The sequence below is a fragment of the Prunus avium genome, chromosome 4 (assembly GCF_965620075.1).
Source record: "Prunus avium chromosome 4, drPruAviu1.hap1.1, whole genome shotgun sequence".
Taxonomy (NCBI): Eukaryota; Viridiplantae; Streptophyta; class Magnoliopsida; order Rosales; family Rosaceae; genus Prunus; species Prunus avium.
Window position 1 is genome coordinate 26512363 of NC_142287.1, and position 20921 is coordinate 26533283.

The 20921-nt window shown below is 36.5% G+C and overlaps 2 protein-coding genes and 1 long non-coding RNA gene across 4 annotated transcripts; 2 read left to right on the plus strand and 1 right to left on the minus strand.

The window, feature by feature from the left end:
- The first annotated feature begins 929 nt into the window (after positions 1 to 929).
- On the plus strand, positions 930 to 15078 carry LOC110745680 (putative leucine-rich repeat receptor-like serine/threonine-protein kinase At3g14840). Of its 2 annotated transcripts, XM_088251859.1 has the most exons (24): positions 932 to 1223; positions 1576 to 1756; positions 4357 to 4428; positions 4501 to 4569; positions 4806 to 4877; positions 4971 to 5042; positions 5156 to 5227; positions 5332 to 5403; positions 5487 to 5558; positions 5651 to 5722; positions 5807 to 5878; positions 6104 to 6175; positions 6379 to 6435; positions 9853 to 9912; positions 9999 to 10034; positions 10161 to 10198; positions 10468 to 10880; positions 11136 to 11334; positions 12474 to 12650; positions 13219 to 13337; positions 13465 to 13675; positions 13792 to 14029; positions 14222 to 14372; positions 14525 to 15077. In XM_088251859.1, the coding sequence occupies exons 1-24, from the start codon at positions 1127 to 1129 to the stop codon at positions 14894 to 14896; spliced, it is 3066 nt and encodes a 1021-aa protein (XP_088107985.1). In that variant the 5' UTR covers positions 932 to 1126; the 3' UTR covers positions 14897 to 15077. The 2 variants fall into 2 exon arrangements, with proteins under 2 accessions (XP_088107986.1, XP_088107985.1); XM_088251860.1 differs by lacking the exon at positions 12474 to 12650 and having other exon boundaries at positions 930 to 1223; positions 14525 to 15078.
- Positions 15079 to 15905: 827 nt separating this feature from the next.
- Positions 15906 to 18380, minus strand: LOC110763598 (uncharacterized). Its single transcript, XR_002527772.2, has 3 exons — positions 18141 to 18380; positions 17694 to 18030; positions 15906 to 16334 (listed from the first exon to the last, which is right to left on the minus strand). It is a non-coding gene; the product is annotated as an uncharacterized LOC110763598 (long non-coding RNA).
- A 153-nt stretch (positions 18381 to 18533) lies between these two features.
- LOC110752854 (uncharacterized) lies at positions 18534 to 20408 on the plus strand. Its single transcript, XM_021953601.2, has 2 exons — positions 18534 to 19222; positions 19508 to 20408. The coding sequence occupies exons 1-2, from the start codon at positions 18935 to 18937 to the stop codon at positions 20075 to 20077; spliced, it is 858 nt and encodes a 285-aa protein (XP_021809293.1). The 5' UTR covers positions 18534 to 18934; the 3' UTR covers positions 20078 to 20408.
- Positions 20409 to 20921: the final 513 nt, after the last annotated feature.

Consider the following 20921-nt stretch of genomic DNA (forward strand, 5'->3'; position numbering starts at 1 on the left):
TATATAGTGAAATTCAAGCCTTCCAAACCTTTCAAATCTAATTTATTAATTTTATATGAATTATAATTGAATTAACACATTAGTTGATTTAGAGTATGAGTTGACCGTGTTATGAGACCATGGACACGGACACTCTGACATTTGGGCTTAGTAGAGTATCCATGCAAGTTGAAGTTTTCCTTTATCGGATATATATATATATATATATAAAAGAAAAAGAAAAAGGATGAAAATTCCACAAGAAATATTCCGTTGGATGACTTGGATTTTTCCACACCTACGTTGGAGAAAATTTAAAACAATATTAAGTTATTTTCTACAGGCATTGCATTCAGACAGGTATAAAGAGTTTTGAACTTTATTTTTCTAATTAAATTGTCATTGACGACATTTAATTTTTAAACTAAAGATCTTTTCAAAATGATCACTAATTAAACAATAATCAATCTTAATTTTACGTGCAAAAATATTTCCAAACAAAAGATGTAAATAATGGAAAACTGAGAAAGGGGATGCCGTGGAACTTTTATATATTGATTATTATTCGGATGATTACGTGTTTTAGTCAAAACAGCTTTATGTACAGTACGTGTGTGTTTGCATGCAGATTTTGGAATTAAAATAATTAATTGCTGGTGTGATTTGGATTATTCCGTTGGATGACTTGGATTTTTCCTTACCTACGTTGGAAAAAATTTAATTCAAACCAAGAAAATAGGTATACAATCAATTCTGACAAATAAAAAAAATGCACTTAATTAATTTCATGTACGGCTTTTATTGCTTGGGAAAAGTCTTGAATGACGATTCCTAGTTCATTCTCTATACTTGTAATTTAAAGTAATTTTATGCAAACGTAAATTTTTTATATAAAAGGAGATTAGACTATAAAGTGAGTGGTGGAGAATAATAATTTTTTTAAACGTAGTTGACCTCAGTTTCAGTCCTTCAAGGCCTACTCTATCTTTCTCTGTCCATAAAAAGCTGCTGTAAGCACCAATACTCTCCTCACAAACCCATCTTTCATACACACACATTCGTACGGTACCTCTTCATTCAAAAGCTCTCATTTTGGGCACTGTTTTCCTCTTCAAATGTGGAAAGGTTTCCAATAGAAAATTAATTGATGAATATGTTCTTTCCTCGACTTTTTCTTCATTCTCTCTTGGTGGTTTGCTTTGCAAATTTTGCTTTTGGAGCTACTCGATTGCCACCAGATGAAGGTATACGTATGTGTGTGTATATATATAATCTTAATATATCTATATGTCAAATTTCTTCCTTAATCTCCTTTTTTCATCTTATAATTATGTAAAAGGAATCAAAATTCTAACTAAGTAAGGACTCGCCAACACTCCCCTCAAATTGGGCAAAAGATATTTCGCATGCCCAACTAGACAAACGAGTCATAGAACACTATACTTGACAGCTTTCAGTAATATGATGCTTGGATTCATGATTTTGTAGTTCTTGTTTATTTAGACATTAATGGTAGTAATTATATGAATGTGTAGACATTGAGTATTGAGCATATGGTGTTAAATTATTGTTGCACTTTGTTTTATATATATGTAGTACAAACTTTAGCTGACATAGCAAAGAAACTGGGGAAGACGAACTGGGATTTCAGTGGAGATCCAGATCCGTGCAACAATCAAAAACCATGGACTGATCCCAATCCGACCAAAGGATTTGAGTATGGCATCACCTGTAATTGTTTCTTGGCCAATTCCACTGTCTGCCATATTACCAGCATGTAAACTTCTCTCTCTCTCTCTCTCTCTCTCTCTCTCTCTCTCTCTCTCCTAACACCACCTAACACCAAATGATCTTATGGGGTTTATGTGGTTTACATGGAATGCATTTATGGTGTTACCCCTAAACAAAACTTTTTTGGGGAATATTAGATCATTGGCGATATATATGTATTATGTATATTATATATATATATATATTTTTTTTTTTCCTTTCAGAATTATCCCATTATATATATACCAAGAAAATTGCTATTTGTATAATACTAGTATACTCACGGTGGCCTAATTTTGATGACTTTAAATGAGCCTTTCTCATGTTGTCGGTGAAGAAGATAGTCCCAGCATTTACTTATCTGAAGTCTCAAATTTTAAAGTCCTTCAACTTTTGTGTTATATACATGGAATCCAACTTTTTCTTTTGGTTCTAACAGATTTTCTAACTTTCTAAGGTAGGAGAGCCTCTAATGTTTTGCAAGTTTTAAATTAGGAGAAATTCTTATGTCAGCCTGCCATATTCAAATCCTCACAAAAGTAAGGATTGTTCGTCAACCCTCACAAAAGTAAGGATATCCTCCGATTTTAGTTCCACCCAAGGTCTAAAATATCGATGGTTTCGGAAATATCGGTGGTTCGAAAACATGGCAATTTCTATGGAAATATCGGGAAATTGTCAATATCGGTAAAAATTGAATAAAAACCATGGAAATTATAAGAAAAACTTTGAAATTTTTATTGAAACTTTGGAGGATGTTTATTTAGTCAATTATGTATTAGTTTCTCACAAAAAATTGGAAGGAAATGCATTGCATGATGGGTTTAACTGATTTAAGTTGATTATATAGCGAGCTGACAAGCACTAGGAGTGTAGAAAATTTGTAGTAATTAATGAAAGAATATTAAACACACCATAATCATTTATTTATAATGATTTACTACAATATTTTACACTTTATACATTGCATGGTAAGATACGCGAGTGACTTAGTACCACATAAAGTTTCTATGAGGTTCAAATTTTTCACTGCATTCATCATCTTGATATGATCGATATGATTGATATTATTGCGATATCATCGCGATATTGTGGCCAAATGTTGTTGAAGCGTGTGAGAAATTATCGATGTCGATATTTTCCAATATTAATTATACGATATGTGTATGGATATGTTCCAAAATATCCTAGATTTGAAAAAACGATAATATCGATATTTTAGTCCTCAGTTCCACCTAACTCCACACTAATTCTATCCCTATGAGAGTATACTATTGTATACGGTAGCCGCACTTAAAAGCTCCTCTTAAATTAAGTGACATGAGTAGTGTTAGGGGATAGGTTATTTACACATGCTTAAGTTAATTTTGATGTCGATACTCTTAGGAGTATTAGACTAGTCAGTGTCATCTCAGAATTCTGTCTGAAACTGAAAATGAAAGAAGAATCAGGGCATGAACCTTCCTTGATTGATTGACCCATGACCATTAGCTCAGCTGAAAGTTTGGAGAGAGAGAGAGAGAGAGAGAGATGCTGATTTGGACATTTGGTTTTCTGGGGACTGCACGTCTATATCAATTAATTATTGATCATTTTCACATTGGCCCCCCAATTGACTTAAAATATCATCATGCCACCTCCAAAATAACTGGGAATTAAAAGGAACTGTGGGCTTTTCGACAAAAAACCAAAATCCCAAAAAAGGGACTGTCGGCCCAACTTGGAGCTGAGTTGGCTGTTGCCATGTTCAGTTTTTGTGGGATTTCTCACGCACACATTATCAATGTGTAATGCTTATGAAGGTTCGAACTTGGGGAGCTTCTATAATGAGGAGGTAGAGTGAGGAGCTTATTTGAGGAGGCCCATCTCACCATCAAAAGGGGTGTGGACCCCCTAATGCACCCCCCCCATGTACTTTGTTTTTGGTTGTTGATGGTGAGATTTCACCTCCTCAAATAAGCTCCTCACTCAACCTCCTCATTTTAGCCTTTCCGTCGATGGGTCATGGTGTCATGGGGCCATGGATCATGGGTTATGAGTGGAAGTACCCTTGGTGCCTTGAATGGTTTTCTTTCACATTTTAATTCTGTTTGATGAAATTCAAGAAAATGCAAAAAGGAATTTCTGCAGACATACTTGCTGTGCAGTGTGCAGAGCAAAACTGATTTTATTATAAATCTGTTTCTTATATTGAGTGAACACTAAAGTAAGAATTTTACAATCAACTAAGTTTAAGTTTTAACTGCAAAATTGAGTTTTATGGGCTGTGAGTGATCAATTTGCTCACTTACTACAATGTGCTTTGAGCTGGCTCTTAGTTAGCATTGATGTTCAGTTCTATGGTGAGTTGGTGGTTGGCTTGCTTATTATAACTACAGAACAAATGCACATTAACTGTTTGTGTAATTGCAAGTTTTATTCTTCGTGACCAAAAAATTGCAAGTTATATCTTTTTAAGGACATTGCCTGAGTTGAAGTCCAGTCTTTTACCTCTAAATAATTTACTGTTTTGGTCTCATCTGTGTGGAAGCATTTCGTTTTAGTCACAGTCAGGTCTTTGTTAAATTGCAATTAAGATTTGAAACCTTGTTTTGTGATGAAGCACAGAGTTATGAAAGCTCAGGATTTGCCAGGAACACTCCCAAAAGAGATGGCCAGGCTTACCCATCTCGAAAATATGTAAGCACGTTGTTACCTTGCATGTATGTCTGTTGTCAATGAGAAAAAGACTCATTTCTTTTTCTCCTGCAGTGACCTCACCCGCAACTACCTGAGTGGTACCATCCCTCCAGAATGGGGCTCCCTTCCACTTGTCAACATGTGCGGTCTTTTTTCGCTATGCATACATGCGTGTGTGTGTTGATGTTCATGACATGTTCTTATTGTTTTAGTGGCGACTTCAATATTCTTTAGCCATTTCTTTCTTAAACTACAAATCTACTACATGGATTTTGTTCATATTCATTGCCTTTGAGTGGCCATGAGCCATTTGAATCATAAATGTTGAATATTTGTTGCATTCATCTTGATGGCCAAACACGTGAGTTTTGTTGCAGTTCCCTTCTTGGAAACCGTTTGACCGGTCCTATCCCCAAAGAGATTGGAGACATCACCACCCTGAAGCGTTTGTGAGTGTTGATTACGCATTTGTTTCTTCTTTTCCCCACTTATTTTTTGGAATGATCTTTTTTAATCAATGGAATTGAATTTTCTTTGTGTAGGGACATCAGTATGAATATTTTCTCTGGAGAGCTCCCTCGGGAGCTTGGGAATTTGACCCTCATAGAAAGCATGTAAGATTGTCCTATTTCAAATTTTATCCTGATAGACAGATGCTGGATATTTTCACCAGCAATCATCGACTTCTGTATCTTTAATATAATTGTTATGTCTCTTTCATGGTTAGGCTTCTTAACTCAAATAATTTTACTGGGGAGTTGCCAGATACATTTGGAAATCTTACCACACTAAAAGACTTGTACGCTTCTGTTGTTCTTTTTTCTTAAAGGTTTCCTAAAAGCACCCAAATACCGCATTATAGTATTAATTGGTACTGTTTTCCTTTTGCCAATCATTATGCAGCCGGGTGGGTGACAGTCACTTTTCTGGGCAGATACCTGATTTTATAAAGAACTGGACAAATCTTGAGAAACTGTGAGTTTGTTTTTTTGATTATCTTTGCTGCTACTTGATTCTGAATATTATCACTGATTCAAATTTTATAACTTGTTAAACAGACTGATTCAAGCTAGTGGTTTGACGGGACCAATTCCTCGTGGCATTTCTCTTTTGACAAATTTAACTGACTTGTTAGTATGGATTTTGATTTTGTATCTACTTATAAATACAAACAGATTACCAATTCTGTAATCTATGTTCATTGCTCGATTTTAACATGCAGGAGAATTACTGACTTGAGTGGGCCTGAAGCAACATTTCCCCCACTTGAGAAGATGAAAGACATGAAGACACTGTGAGTTAATGGTTCCATGACACACATTTTCTGTCTGTAGCAGAAGTCTTTTGCAAACTCAAAATTTTAGTGCTTCTGTTACAGGATGTTGAGGAGTTGCAATATTGTTGGACAGCTACCTCCATATCTCGGGGACCTGAGGAAGTTGAAAACTTTGTTAGTACAAATGTCTTTGTCCCTGTGTTTTTTACTGTCTTCAGATAAATTATCTTCTTTCTAAATGCTATTCTAATAACTCAAGGATTATGGAATGACTTTGAGGATGTTGGAGTGGGCCGTATGTTTCTGCATACACAAAAGCAGATCCTGGCATAGATTTTACACTTTACCTTATTCCTCTGGGTAGCATATCTGAAATGCATTTGTTATTGATTTGTGCAGAGACCTCAGCTTTAACAAGCTAACTGGGGAAATTCCACGCAATTTTGATGCTCTAGCAGACGTGAATTATATGTAAGCAATTTGAATAACAAATTTTGACTTTCTTACAAGAAAACTCAAGCAGACATTCTTCAATGGTTTTGTCGCACCCCAGCCCTACAAGCTGGACGTGTTAATCATGCTTACCATTCTGGCATTCTAGTAATTCATTGCTTTTGTTTATACCCCTTTTCTAGTAATTTATGCCGTTTTTCCTGTACCAATTATATGTTTAGATTCTTAACTGGAAACTTGCTGACTGGACCCGTGCCTACTTGGACGAAACAAAATGTGTAAGCTTCTCTTCCAAAGTCTAATATTTAGTTATTTAGTGAGGAGATTTATGCTGTCTATTACTGGATAAAGCATAGTGCATTCGTTATGACATGACTTTTCATAATGGAGCTTGACATACAATTATACTCATGACTTTAAAAGTATCCTAAGTTTTATGATTCCTAAGCTTGACATACAATTATACTCATGAAATAGGCATTAATTAATGTACATTCTTTAAAAGTATCCTAAAATGTTTCCTAAGTTTATGACTCCTAAGCTTTTTCAAGGTTTCCCTCATCTCTCCAAAACATTTTTTGCATATATTGGTAGACCAGCCACGCTATATGGGACAAAATTCTAGGCACTTAGAAATCAACATGTTCATAAAATGAGTGTGGTGGGAATGAGAATGTCAAGATGGATGTGTGGAAAGACAAGGAAGGACATGATTCGACATATTCAACAACGTTTTGTAGATGCATAAGTTGGAGAGATTGACCTAATCAACATAGAAGGTAGTTCCAATGGAAGAGAGCATCCTGAAATTAAATGATGGCTATGCCCTTGTCTTTGGGTGGACCCTTATCATCTTGGTATAATATATGTCACTACAAAAAAAGAAGACAATAGTCACAATTTTAAAGCAACAAATAGATTTTGGTAACATTTGATTTAAATTTTAATTGTGACTAGTTATCTCACACTTTAAGGAATTGGTGACTATTGATTTAAGTAATTTTACAATATAATATTTTAGGATAATCTTTTTTAGTAAAAGTAATCCAGTTAAATACGTATAAAACGCAGAAAAAACAATACGCAATGGTGACATGGGAAGGTTGGCAATGAACTCCTCACCATTTTTGGTGACATTCAAATTAAATATAAAATTAAAAAGTAATATAATATAGTGTACCCAGTGGCGGATCCAGGAATTTTTCAGGAGAGGGGCAATAATGATTTTGGTACTGGCCAAGGACTGAATAAAAAACATATTATGAAAACCAGACCCTTAGTTAATTTTAAGATTGATTAGCACGATAAAATAAATGCAAAATTAATAATAAAAACATATTATCACAGCAAAAAGATTAGATCAACAAACAAGTAGTATCAATCAAGTCCTAATTAAACAAAAACTCTAATATCAAATGGTGATTTGAGAGCATTGTGCAAGGACTCTTCTTCGTTGTTTTTTTTTTTTTTTTTTTACGGATGGGTAAGCCTTTTGTTATTACATTATTATAATGAAATATTTATTATAACAACCAAGTAATTGAAGCAAGACAATGAATCTTGAAACGGTGGCACCAAAACCGAAGAGTTTGATTTTTTTTAAAACACTTCATTGAAACACGCGTTTCATTAAAAGTAAATGAAGGACGACGCCGTTTGTGACAAATAAAAATAGGGTGGTCTTCTTCATTCGTGAACCAGAGCCTCCATCAGCGAAACACCTCTGCAACTCCTCTGCAACACAGCGCGTGCCTCAATCGTGTAACTTGCCATACGAATGGTGCCTTGATGCGATTTCAGGAGGCCTCAGATCGTCGCACTCCATGAGGTGCTCCTTGATAATACCTTTTAAAACGCTAGTTAGCAAAGGGGCAAATCCAGCACATCCATGGCTTTTTCCGGCGAGGGGAGGTGCAACTGCACCTCCTTGCGCCTCTGTAGGTCCGTCATTGAGTGTACCCTACACATAGTGTACCCAACTAAAGCAAAAAAACTTACCTATAACGGGGATAGCACAAGTGCTATCCCCGGCCAATAATACAATGACACGTGGAAAAGTTATCCTACGTGTCATTGCATTATTGGCCGGGGATAGCAAAAAGTGCTATCCCGGTTACATGAGAGTTTCTCTCCAACTAAAGGCAAGGAGATGTATGCCGACACTATTGTTATGTGCTGGCAAGATAACAACCATCCATCAGTGCAACTACCTACAATTCGCAAATCTAGAGGACAACTCCCTCTTTTTTCTATTTTTTTTCCCTCTCTCCCCCTCTCTCTCACTCACTGGTCTCTGTCGCTTCTCTTCATCTGCCCTTTCTTTCTCTCTGGTCTCTGTGATTCTCTCATCCTCTCTCTCTCTCTCTCTCTCTCTCTCTCTCTGGTTTCTCTCTCCCTCTCTTCATCTTCCCCCCCTCTCTCTGTATCTTGAACAAAATCTCTAGATCTGGATCTAAAGTGGTTTTCAGGACTGCAATATGGATTCCATCACCATCATATGGTTTCTTTGATCTTATAAACATCACAGCCGCGACGAACAATTTCTCTTTCCAAAACAAGTGGATTTGGTTCTATCTATAAGGTAGCCGCCCTCAGAATCATTTCACTTTTTTGTGTTGTCATGCATTATTTGATTTCTAATAGTTTCCTCAAAAGAATATGTGTTAAGTTTGGATTATAATTTCAGGGTGTGCTTTACAATGGAAAGGAAATAGCAGCGATAAGGCTGTGAACAGAAGATCATATGAATACTTGAAAAAAAACAGAGCGCTTTTGAATTGGACGAGATGCTTCGAAATAATCTGTGGGATTGCTGCTATTGTGATCTTATATCTTCATCAATATTCAAGATTAAGAATCATTCATAGAGATCTAAAGACAAGCAATATTCTACTAGATGCTTCTATGTACCCCAAAATTGCAAATTTTGGTACGGCTAGGATATTTAGGGAGATAAAAATGAAAATAAAACAAATCGTGTGGTTGGGACATAGGGGAGATGGAGATGGTGTTGCTGCCTGCGAAGTGGTGGTTTGGTTGACGGTGTTGGGTGGGGTTGGGAGAGGCTGTTTGGAGTTGGGTGGGTTTGGGATGGTGGTGGTTTAAGGGTGATTGGACATGACAAAATAATAAAAGACGTATTGCCTGACAAAATAATAAAATATGTATGACTAATGGTGATTGGACATGATGTCCTTTAGCCTGACGAACTCATGTCACGAATGGTTTATTATGGTGACAAACATCGATAGTTACGGACACATATGTAACACACTGATTAATAGGGTGACTAAAGCCTGTAGTCACGAATAAAGGTGACTAATAGTACAAATAGTCACCAAAGAAAAGGTCACTGTTGTCCAAATATTTTGTAGTGTGTTATGACTCATACTTATGAGATGCGGGTAGCTTGACCAAATTCAGTACGATTTTAGGTGAATTTGGCTTAACGTGGACAGTGGTGAGAGCTTAGGCACCTATGACTATGAATAGTGCAAGTAGCTAATATTTTTCTTCTCATGAAGTTTGGTTGATTGTTTTAATATTAGATTTTCATAATTAAATCTTGCTAGAATTTATATAAATGCAAAAACTTCAGTCCAACCATGTTAATACCTACCTCTTGCTCCTCATTTTATTTTCTATTCTCGTACTGCATTTGGAAAGGAATTTACGTAACAACCCTTTTTGTGCAGTGATCTTTCATATAATAACTTCACCATAGGGGACAAAGGTTGTCAATCACAAGGCGGCTTGTACGAATGTTTTCATTAGCTTGAGTTTACTTTGTTTGTGTCTTGTAGAGCAAACTTAAATTTTCAATTTGTGTTAATTTCTACAGGAACTTGTTTGCAAGCTCTTCGAAGGGCAATAGTTCGTAAGTTACAAATTAATCCTCTGAAAGCATTCCAACTGAGTATTCTTATTTTTATTTTACAACTTATTTTCATTTATGATGTTATCTTGCTGACTTCTTCTGGATCCTGCTGCATTCTCCTATCAGAAAAACTACATGTTTGGAAATTCAAAAATGTCCACAAAGTAAGTTGGGTTTCCACATATTGCTTTCCAAGATATATTTATCTTTGATCTTCTTTTGTTTTGGGGAGTGGGAGACTTGCATGCCCATAGTCTGTTATGAAGTTTCAAAAGAAATAGAAAAGATGGCTACTAATCTCCTTTTTCTTTCCGTCATAGCTTGGTCTAATAGAAATAATTGCCATAATTGCCTTTTTCTTCTTCTTCTGGGGTTGATTCATTTTTGTTTTCCTCAGCAATGGCTACTAATCTCCTTTTTCTTTCTGTCATAGCTTGGTACTCTCTCGGTATAAATTGTGGTGGAAAAGCAGTAACTGTATATGGGGAAAAAGATAAAACATTTGAGGCGGACACATATTCAGCTGGACCTTCATCATTTTACCGGAGCACAACAAATTGGGCATTAAGCAGCACTGGTTACTTTAGTGATAGTGGAGGTCTTGAAGACACCTTGACTAATGATGATGTGGGCAACCTTACTTATAAATTGACCAACGAAATACCCGCTATGGCCAATCCACTACTGTACAGGGATGCACGCCTTTCTCCCATCTCTCTAACATATTATGGGTTTTGTCTGGAAAATGGAAAATACACCGTAAACCTCCATTTTGCAGAGACAGTGTTTACAAATGGCCAAACATATAAAAGCCTGGGAAGGCGTATATTTGATGTTTACATTCAGGTAAGGGTCACATTACAATATGAAATGTGTTAAATTTCAGAGAGACGGGCTATCAGCCCACTAATAGCAATACCGATATTGTCCCCAACTTAATCATCTACAAAGCCCAATAAATGTGGGGTTTTATCATAAAAGGCCTCAGTAATATTAGTAGTGGAACCACTCTTTATAAGTTGTATTATATTTTGTCAAATTTATGATGTGGAACTTATATTCTTCAACAAAATTTTAATTAACAAAACTAGTATATTGCAGGGGAGACTAGTGCGGGAGGATTTCAATATTGTGGATGAAGCTGGTGGGATTAGTACTGTAGTCATAATGAACTATACTGCTGCTGTAACTAGTGGTACCTTGGAGATCCGTTTTTATTGGGCTGGGAAAGGGACGACCGGTATCCCTCTTAGAGGAGTTTATGGTCCTCTTATATCAGCTATTTCGGCAGATCCTGCAGGTAACTTTACATTGTGCTGAGCTTCTTATAATTACTATTTGTAGACCATTGGGAGTTTCTCGTATGTAAATATCATGTTAGGCATTAATATTTTAACAAAATTAAGAGACCCGGCTTTAGTTCTGCAGAGTGCTTGCTTCTTCTGATTTTTTTACTTTTTATTTTCTTTGGGGTGAGGGAGGGGAACTGATAAGGGCTGTGTGGTACTCAATAAATTGATCGCCTCCATCATTGGAGCTCTGAGTCTTTGTTTTTTTTCCTTGTATTGCCACAAAAATGCATCTATGTATTTTTCTATCTACTTATGTTAAGGTTCCCCCAGAGGGTTGAATCTTTTGTTTCTTTGTGTATTAGGAAGCTGGTCTTTTTATTATTGTTATTATTATTAATTTTTTTATTTATCAAATAGATACTTGATTAGATAAACTTCAACGGTACAATTAAAGACATCAACAAAACATCTAAAATACCAATCCCAAGAGGGCAACAAACTAACATGCTAAAACCAAAACTAACACGGACAAAAGCCGCACTATAACTACTAGCCCACATCACCACAATTAGCCATAAGCCCAAACAAAGCCCATACACCCAACATAACCAAAACCCTAAATCAACTCATAAGCCTAAACGAACCCTACCACCACCACATGAAGAAGTGCTGTTGAGGCCACACCCACCACCGCATCCGTAACAGATCTGGGGAAAATATGATTTCCAGCGATCTACCTGCGCATAAGAGCGAACAAATAAATGAAAACAACAACTTTGCCAAAAAACAATTGGGTGATTTGTAGAAACCTCTATCAAAGACGATGTAGAATCAAATTTAAAGAACATGAGCGACGTTAGGAAGCGGATTTTGAGAGTAGGATTTGATTGAGAACATAGACTAAAATGGGTGATGGGGAACTTCAATCTAACCATGGCTTAGAAGAAACCACCACAAGAGGCTTTTTATTCAAAACGCCCTAATGGACTTATTCACTAACGGTTAGAACCACAGAGGGAGAGAGCGGCTAGGTTTGATTTCGTCACAGATAAAGTCCAAAAAATATTAGGAAGCTGGTTGAATAATGTACTCTCTTATCTATTACATTTACATTTACTCTAATAAAGCTATATTCTTCTTCTTGCAGATTTTGAAGCCCCAACCCCAACCCCACCCCCACCAGAAGTTGCAAGTAGCACATCACCTGGTGGAATTGTAGGTGCAGTAGTGGGAATTGTGGCTGGAGGAGTCTTCATTATATTACTGGTTTTTGGTATTCTTTGGAGGAGAGGCCTCTTAGGACAACAAAATACTTTGGAAGATGGTATTTACATGTTTATGCTGTTATAATGGTTTATCATATGTTTTTTTTTTTCATTTCTAACGAATTAAGAGCATCCACAGTGAGGGGGTGTATGTTAAATATACACCCGTTGTGATCGGAATCACCCGCAATGGGGGGGTGTATATGAATGTATAATTACATCACCACCTTGAAGATGTATATTTAGATGCAATTGTACATCTTTTTTTACATCTCTTGCAGGTGGGACCCAGCTGCAAAAAGGAGAGGAAAAATGGAGAAAAGTGATTTTACACCCCCGAAAATACACCCCCCCATTGGAGCAAAAAGCGTATTTACACCCCCCGGAGGTGTAAAGGGGATGTAAAAGTGGCTTTACACCACCAAAAATACACCCCCCACTGTGGATGCTCTAATGCTGCTAGAATATATTATCTGTTCAAACTCGTGATGCAAAATTTACCTACCTATAGGTCCACTTGTTAAATTCTTGGCCTTGAATCAGTAGCGTGATATGAAAAAATTATATGCTTACCATTATGAATTTCTTTTAGACACAATTTTTTATATGAGTTTGCTTCTTACACAGATTTAAAGGGCGTGGACCTGCAAACTGGTAAATTTACCTTCAGGCAACTTAAAGATGCCACAAACAACTTTGACAAAGCCAATAAGATTGGAGAAGGTGGTTTTGGTTCTGTTTACAAGGTATTCTGCGGAGCCAATATTTCTATTTATTTATTGCAGTTGGGCTAACTTGACTAATTGTAAGCATTCTTATTAAAGTTGCTCTGCTTTTTAGTGAAGGGATTTTGACTTTGTTTCTCAAATGCAGGGCCTTCTATCAGACGGCACCGTAATTGCTGTCAAGCAGCTTTCTTCCAAATCAAAGCAAGGGAATCGTGAATTCTTGAATGAGATAGGCATGATTTCTGCTCTGCAACACCCTCATCTTGTCAAGCTTCACGGATGCTGTATTGAAGGAAATCAACTATTGCTTGTCTATGAGTACATGGAAAATAATAACATTGCTCGTGCTTTGTTTGGTAAATACTACACTTGTACGCCTAAACTTCATTTGGTTCATGCAGATGGGTATAAAAGATCTTATACATAAAAAATGTCCCTTATAACTAACTTTGAGTAATTTGACAAATTGAAGGGCCAGAAGAAAGTCAGTTGAAGTTGGAGTGGCCAACAAGGCACAAGATCTGTGTTGGTATAGCTAGAGGTTTGGCTTACCTCCACGAGGAATCAAGATTGAAGGTCGTTCATAGAGACATCAAGGCTACTAATGTGCTGCTTGATAAAAATCTTACCCCAAAGATATCTGACTTTGGATTGGCCAAGCTTGATGAAGAGGATAATACACACATTAGCACCCGTATTGCTGGAACTTAGTGAGTCCCTGTGCTATTTTGTTTATTTCTGTACTTTTATTTTGATTTCTTCCACCCCGATGATGGGTCCATAGAAATAGGAAACAGATGGAAGGTTTATACTGTTAAAACAAATTTGAAGGCTTAGTAGTATTTTTCCTATTTCTCTAAGCTAAATATGGGGGAATGATGTGCGGTTTCATGTTTTTGCAGTGGATATATGGCACCCGAATATGCAATGCGGGGTTATCTGACTGACAAAGCAGATGTTTATAGCTTTGGAATTCTTGTATTGGAAATTGCTAGTGGGAGGAACAACACCAGTTACCGTTCAAAGGAAGAAAGCTTTTATCTTCTTGATTGGGTAAGATGATTCTATTGCTTCCTTATTTAGCTTTTAAATTTAATCTGGTACTGTTTATCTCTATTATGTATTTGTGGATGCGTCAGCACATTATGTTTCTCTGAGAGTTTTATAACTCTGAATAACTAGTAGCACACTGTATTTAACTTTAGGCACATCTACTGAAAGAGCAAGGGAATTTGATGGACCTAGTGGATCCAAGGTTGGGCTCAGACTTCAATAAAGAAGAGATGATGCGTACAATCAATGTGGCTCTCCTTTGCTGCAATGCCACTTCAACAATTAGGCCTACCATGTCTTCAGTTGTGAGCATGCTTGAAGGCAGGGCTGCTGTTCAGATATTGGTCTCAGATCCAAATGCATCAAATAATGAGATGGATGCAATGAGGAAACATTTTGAATCCACTTTGGGAATGAACACCAGTGAGTGCGAGATACAAACTGCATCAAGTCAAGGTCCCTTGACCGGTTCATCTACATCTGTTCATGATCTCTATCCAGTCATTCATTATTCAACGTACTAGGACAACAGAAATGAGAGAAACTGAGCAAACTGTCTTGACTCTCAAAACATTTATGTTCATATATCATCTCTACTCCCTCTCTATAGGGTCTATATATACACACACATATAATTTTTGTTTAGCAAGATAGCTGAAAGAATGAATGATCCCAATTGATTGGCCACTTGCAGAGCTTTTTTATTTTTATGTTTTATAATTTGGTTGTGGGTGTTGGGGTAAATTTTGTGGTGAAAATTTATGATGGAAAATTACTGCCACTGCCACAATATTTGGGTTTAGGCACCATTTTTATTTGTGCTCTTAACTTCAAAAGACACAAATAATTGTGCTTTATAATCAAAGACCACGATGCAGCCACTTTTTAGTTGACGGTTTCCTACGTAGGAGTTTTCATTGTTGTAGGACACTAATTTGTCATTTGTGTCAGACACTATGGAGCACAAAAAGAGGCATTTGGTGCTTGTATTCTGATAAGCTATGAGCAAGTCCACCGCAGCCCTTTTTGCCAGGGCAACAGGCCCCCCCAGCACGAATTGGACCTCCAGCGCAGGAAAAGCAGCCCGGGCAAGCCCTGGGTCCCACCAGCCCGGCAAGCCCAAGGGCAGAATTTGACTGGGCTTCAGCCCGAAGGCGCTGACGTCAGCAGTGACGTCACGCTGACGTCAGCGAAGCAAATCAAATGTTTCACTAATATACCCAAAACATGAGTTGAAATTATAAAAAAACCCCATATGAAATGCACTTTAGAAACACACCCAAAATTCATTTACTACATAAAAAATGAGTGTTGAAATTCCTATAAATTACAAGACTGCCATTGATAAACTTAAAACAAGCCCAACACAAAAACTCAAAAAAAACCCAAAATAAGCCCAGCAAGCCCGAAGTACATTGTTAATACCATATTATAGAAGTACATTGTTAATACCATGTCATAGAAGTACATTGTTCATACCATGTCATGTAAGTACATGGTTAATACCATTTCATACAAAAAATTCAAAAGAAATCCAAAAAAGCCCAACAAAACATCTGATATCCTTTGCAGAAACCACCTCCAATTGTTCATAGTTTCACCTACATTGTTAATACCATGTCATAGAAGTACATTGTTAATACCATGTCATAGAAGTACATGGTTAATACCATTTCATACAAAAAATTCAAAAGAAATCCAAAAAACCCCAACAAGACATCCGATATCCTTTGCAGAAACCACCTCCAATTGTTCATATTTTCACCTACATTGTTAATACCATGTCATAGAAGTACATTGTTCATACCATGTCGTATAAGTACATGGTTAATACCATTTCATACAAAAAATTCAAAAGAAATTCAAAAAAGCCCAACAAGACATCCGATATCCTTTGTAGAAACCACCTCCAATTGTTCATAGTTTCACCAGAAACAATCGCAAAGACAAAAGAAAATACCTCTACAAGAAAAAAACAAAAGTACACTGTTAATACTATGTCATAGAACTATCTTCCTATTAAAAATCACATTATGCATATCATAAACTTCAATTGCATAGCTATATATAGAGAGAGCAAAGTATAGAGCATGCTTTGTTACTGAAAATCTGTTAATACTATGTCATAAAAGTACACTATTAATACTATGTTATAGAAATCAACTCAATTGCAGGGTATGAACAGTATAACAACTGTTCATACCACTTACTGGAAGTTAACAACTACATCATTTAATTTGCATAATAGGTACGATAAAAGTGTAGAACTCCGTACCATTGAAAATCAATACTCAACAATGATAAAATTACAGAGAATGACCCCATCTCAACAATAGTTGCAAGTCCTGATAAGGGAATTGCCTCAAAAGCATCAAAATGAAAATAATAAGTTATGTTGATAAGCATTCCCAAATTGTCAATCCTTCCATCTATTTCCAAGTCGACATATAAATTGTCTAAATTTCTTCGGCTAAATTATGCAAGTCCTTAATGAACTCAAAGAGATAAAAGCATTCCCAAAATTGCTCAGTACATATATTCATACATATATATATATATATATATATATATATATATATATATGGACTAAAGGTAGACATGGTTATGTCCAACCCAAAATTGCTCAGTATATATATTCATACATACATACATACTGATTGGTAAATTGTTAAATTAAAGGTAGACTTGACTTAAATTACTACATTCTCTTAAAAATTCAGCAGCAAAATCAATAGATAGAATTCTTTCTTAGGGTTGATGTGACACACCACACCCACACATAGACTATGAACCAGCAGAAGCATAATCAGCCACATTGCCCCAAGAAAATAAAACAGCCTCTTGATTTTATTAGATCGATGGACTAAACCCATTTCTACCCCAGAGACTTCTTTTAAAATTAAACAAATAAATAAATCTTTCAGGGATAAGCCCTAAATTACAGGACCAAAACCCTTAACTTCAAGCTACAATTGGTGTTTCAAGAGTAGTGGAAACATATGAACCAAAAACTAGAGTACTGATCACAACAGCTTCCAATTGGAGACATGCTTAATATAATATCCATATATATGTGAATTGATGAATTAAATAAACCTACTGGGGTGCTTCATTGTTCAATTCTGTTAATTGCAGAAGCAATCAGGGTCCATTCATCCCCATTCTTATAGAGGTTAAATGTATGAGATTTAGTTCAGATGTCATTAGAACAATTAAGACTTGTTGAGGATCAAAACAAAAAGAACAAGCCGACTTTTCTATAAAGATTAATTAACAATCAAAACTAGTCTGGAGTTTAAAGGGAAGGCCTTGAGATGATACCTGCTTGTCATTATGTAGTGTAATTGAAGGGTTATCAGTGAGCAACAACTTATCCAGATATATGGATCCTTTTGCATGGTCTGCCTTGTCCTCATAATATAAAAGCTGCTTTGTATTAGGATCTATTGCCATAAACAACTCATCAGTGCCAAGTCGAGATTGGTGAGTGATCTGAGATCAAACCGCCGATAAAAGAATCGAAATTCTGGTTCGAGATCAACCGCCGATAGCCATTTTGCTCTGTACCTTTTGATGAAGCTAAAGCTCAAACAATCAACTGTTTCATCTCAACAAGCTCTCACACTATTTCAGAATTCAGAGCTCAGCAACCAAAGAACTGAATGCAAGGCAGGGAAACGACAGCATTTTCATGCTCTCAAAAGCTAAAATTGATTCCAAATAACTATACTATCAGCAAGAGCATGAGGAAAGGATTGAAATCCATACCTGGATCAGCGACAACGGTCGCCGGAATCGCCCAAAAAGGTGTCGGAAAACTCGAAACCCTCGAAGGTTCCTGGAGCTCGCGACGACGAAAGGAGGCTGGGCTCTCCGGGGCTGGGCTCAAGCGTGGTTCGCCGGCCTCCTCTAGTCATTTTTCCGAGCAGTCACGCATCTAGCCATGGCTGGAGCACCAAGATCGCTGGCCAAAACTAGCCGACCTGGTTTCTGCTAAGGGAGAGAGACGAAAGAAAGAGTGCCCAAAATTTTTCAAAAAAACTATTTTAATACTAAAAGGATAATAAAGGTATTTCATTTAATTAATTAAACTAAAACATTGTAACAGCTGTCAGTTTTGGGTTTTTTTTGGGTGTGTTTATATATACTGAGTGGTGTAGGGTTTCTTTATAGAATTATGGTTAGGAATGGGTATTTTACTAATTTTCTATTTTTTTTTACCGTTGGCGCGTGAAATACACGCGCCAACGGTAAAAAAAAAAATTGATTTCACCGCGCTGACGTCAGCGACTGACAGCCCCCAACGGGCAGACGCCACGTGGCGCTTCCCGGATGCTTCGATCGTTTTTTGTCCAGAAATCCAACGGACTCGATTTTTTTGGGTTAAAAAAATGCGAAAAAAATTCAAAAAAAATACCAAAAAATTCTGGATTTTTTCTCTATAAATACCTATCAATTTCATTCACTTTCCACACCAATCTTCATATAAACTCTTCTCCTTCCAATTTATTTTCCATTCTACTCACATTTTTCTACTAGTTTCCATTTGTATCAAAAGATCAATGGCATCTTCTGTTGAAGCCGGAGGCGCTTGGACAACTGCGGAAGATATTGCGTTGTGTGAGTCTTGGGTGAAAGTTAGTCATTGCCCTATATCAGGCAATGAAATGAAGTTTTCTCAAATGTGGAGAAAAATTCATGAAGAATTTTCTGAAAAATCCGGTTCGGCTCGGACGGAAATGGCCTTATCCTCCAGGTGGAAAATTTTGAATAGAGAGTTTGGGAAATGGAGGGATGCTTTGACAAAAGCGAGGGAGAACCTTCGAAGCGGTCAAAATCTTACGGATGAGGTAAAATATTTATAATTATTGTTTTATTTAATTTAATGTAACTTTTTTTTTTCTTGCATATTAATTTATTTATATTTTGTTGCATAATCATTTTTTTATTTTGCAATTTTAAATTGTTAATATTTTCTTCCGTATTTATTGTTTTCTTGCATAATCATTTTATTTCTTGCATTTCTAATGTATTTATATTTTGTTGCATAATTATTATTTTTTCTTGCATTTCCAAATTATTTATATTTTCTCCCTTACTCATTTTTTGGTTGCATTTCCATTTTTTTTTAATAGATCATACAAGCACAAATGTGGTTCGGTGCCACGGGGCAAGGCAAAAAAAGTTTCCAAAATCACCAATGTTGGGAACTTGTGAAGAATTGTTCGAGATTCAAAATAATTTGCACTACTCCGCCGGTTGTGTTGAATGAGACGCCGCTCCACGATTCGCCGGCAACCGATTCGCCAGTGGACTCCCCAATGGATCAAGACTCACCACTCCCACGTGCGCCGAGACCTATTGGGAGAAAAGCGGCAAAGGCGAAGAAAGGGAGCACTTCGAAGAATGAATGTGCACAATTTTTGGAGCAAATTGCTAAAAATGGTGCACTGAGACTTGAGAGAGACTTGAAAAGAGAAGAAGCAGACAAGGCACGAGCTGAAGCATTTGCAATTGAAAGGCAGCAGGCACAAGAACAAGACATGGAGGATAGAGAGATGAAAATCATGGCCATGGATACCACCCATATGTCTCCTGAAACAAAGTCCTATTGGAAGATGAAACGAAGGGATGTGATGAGAAGAAAACTTTTCCACGACGACGGACCTAGCAATACGGATTGGTTAAATTATCAAAACAATTAGGTTGGATTGAAAGATTTGTCGTATGTATGAAGAATTGTTGTATTGTTTCCCTTTTATTCAATAAAGAAAGCATTAAATAATATGAATATTTATTATAAATATTTGCAAATGAAAACAAAGTTTAATTAAAAACAAGACACGTGGCAACCAAAATTAATGGTTTAAAGTATAAAAAAAATAGGAAATAAAGTACAATGAATAGTATTTGCCCTTGCCCTAGCCTTTTGGGGTGGAACCAAAAAAGGCAAGGCTGCCACTATTCACGTGAATAGTGGCAGCCCTTGCCTTGCCTTAGCCCTTTGGGGTGGACTTGCTCTAACTAAGCAACTTTATAGAATCGTGCTCAATACTGAATATTTTATTATTTAGAAGATGTGAATGTAATAGGGTTAATTACTGCATGTTTTTGGGAAAAAAAAAATTACTGCATGTTTAATATCAAATGACCCTTTAACCATTCGAATTTGACATCATTTCTCTCTCAGTCTTTAATTATTATACTTTTTTTTTTTTTGGGTGAAAACCAAGGTATCCCCCGCGCGATTGCGGGGACTAACCCTCGAGGTACTGTCGGACGCAAAACGGGGACCTCTCCCAACAAAGTCTGCTCTATTCGCAAGCGCCTGGGATCGAACCCAGGACCTCTTGTTTAAAGGATCCAAGCCCCTTCCACTTGGACCAACTCCTGTTGGTTATACTCTTTTTTTCAACTATTACGCAATATACAATATGATGTTTCGTATTATATATGTAAGAGAATATAAAACTTTCATTTAATTGTTTACAAAAATAAATTGGTCGAATCAAACTACTCACTTAAATGATTGGTTAAGTTCAATTACAA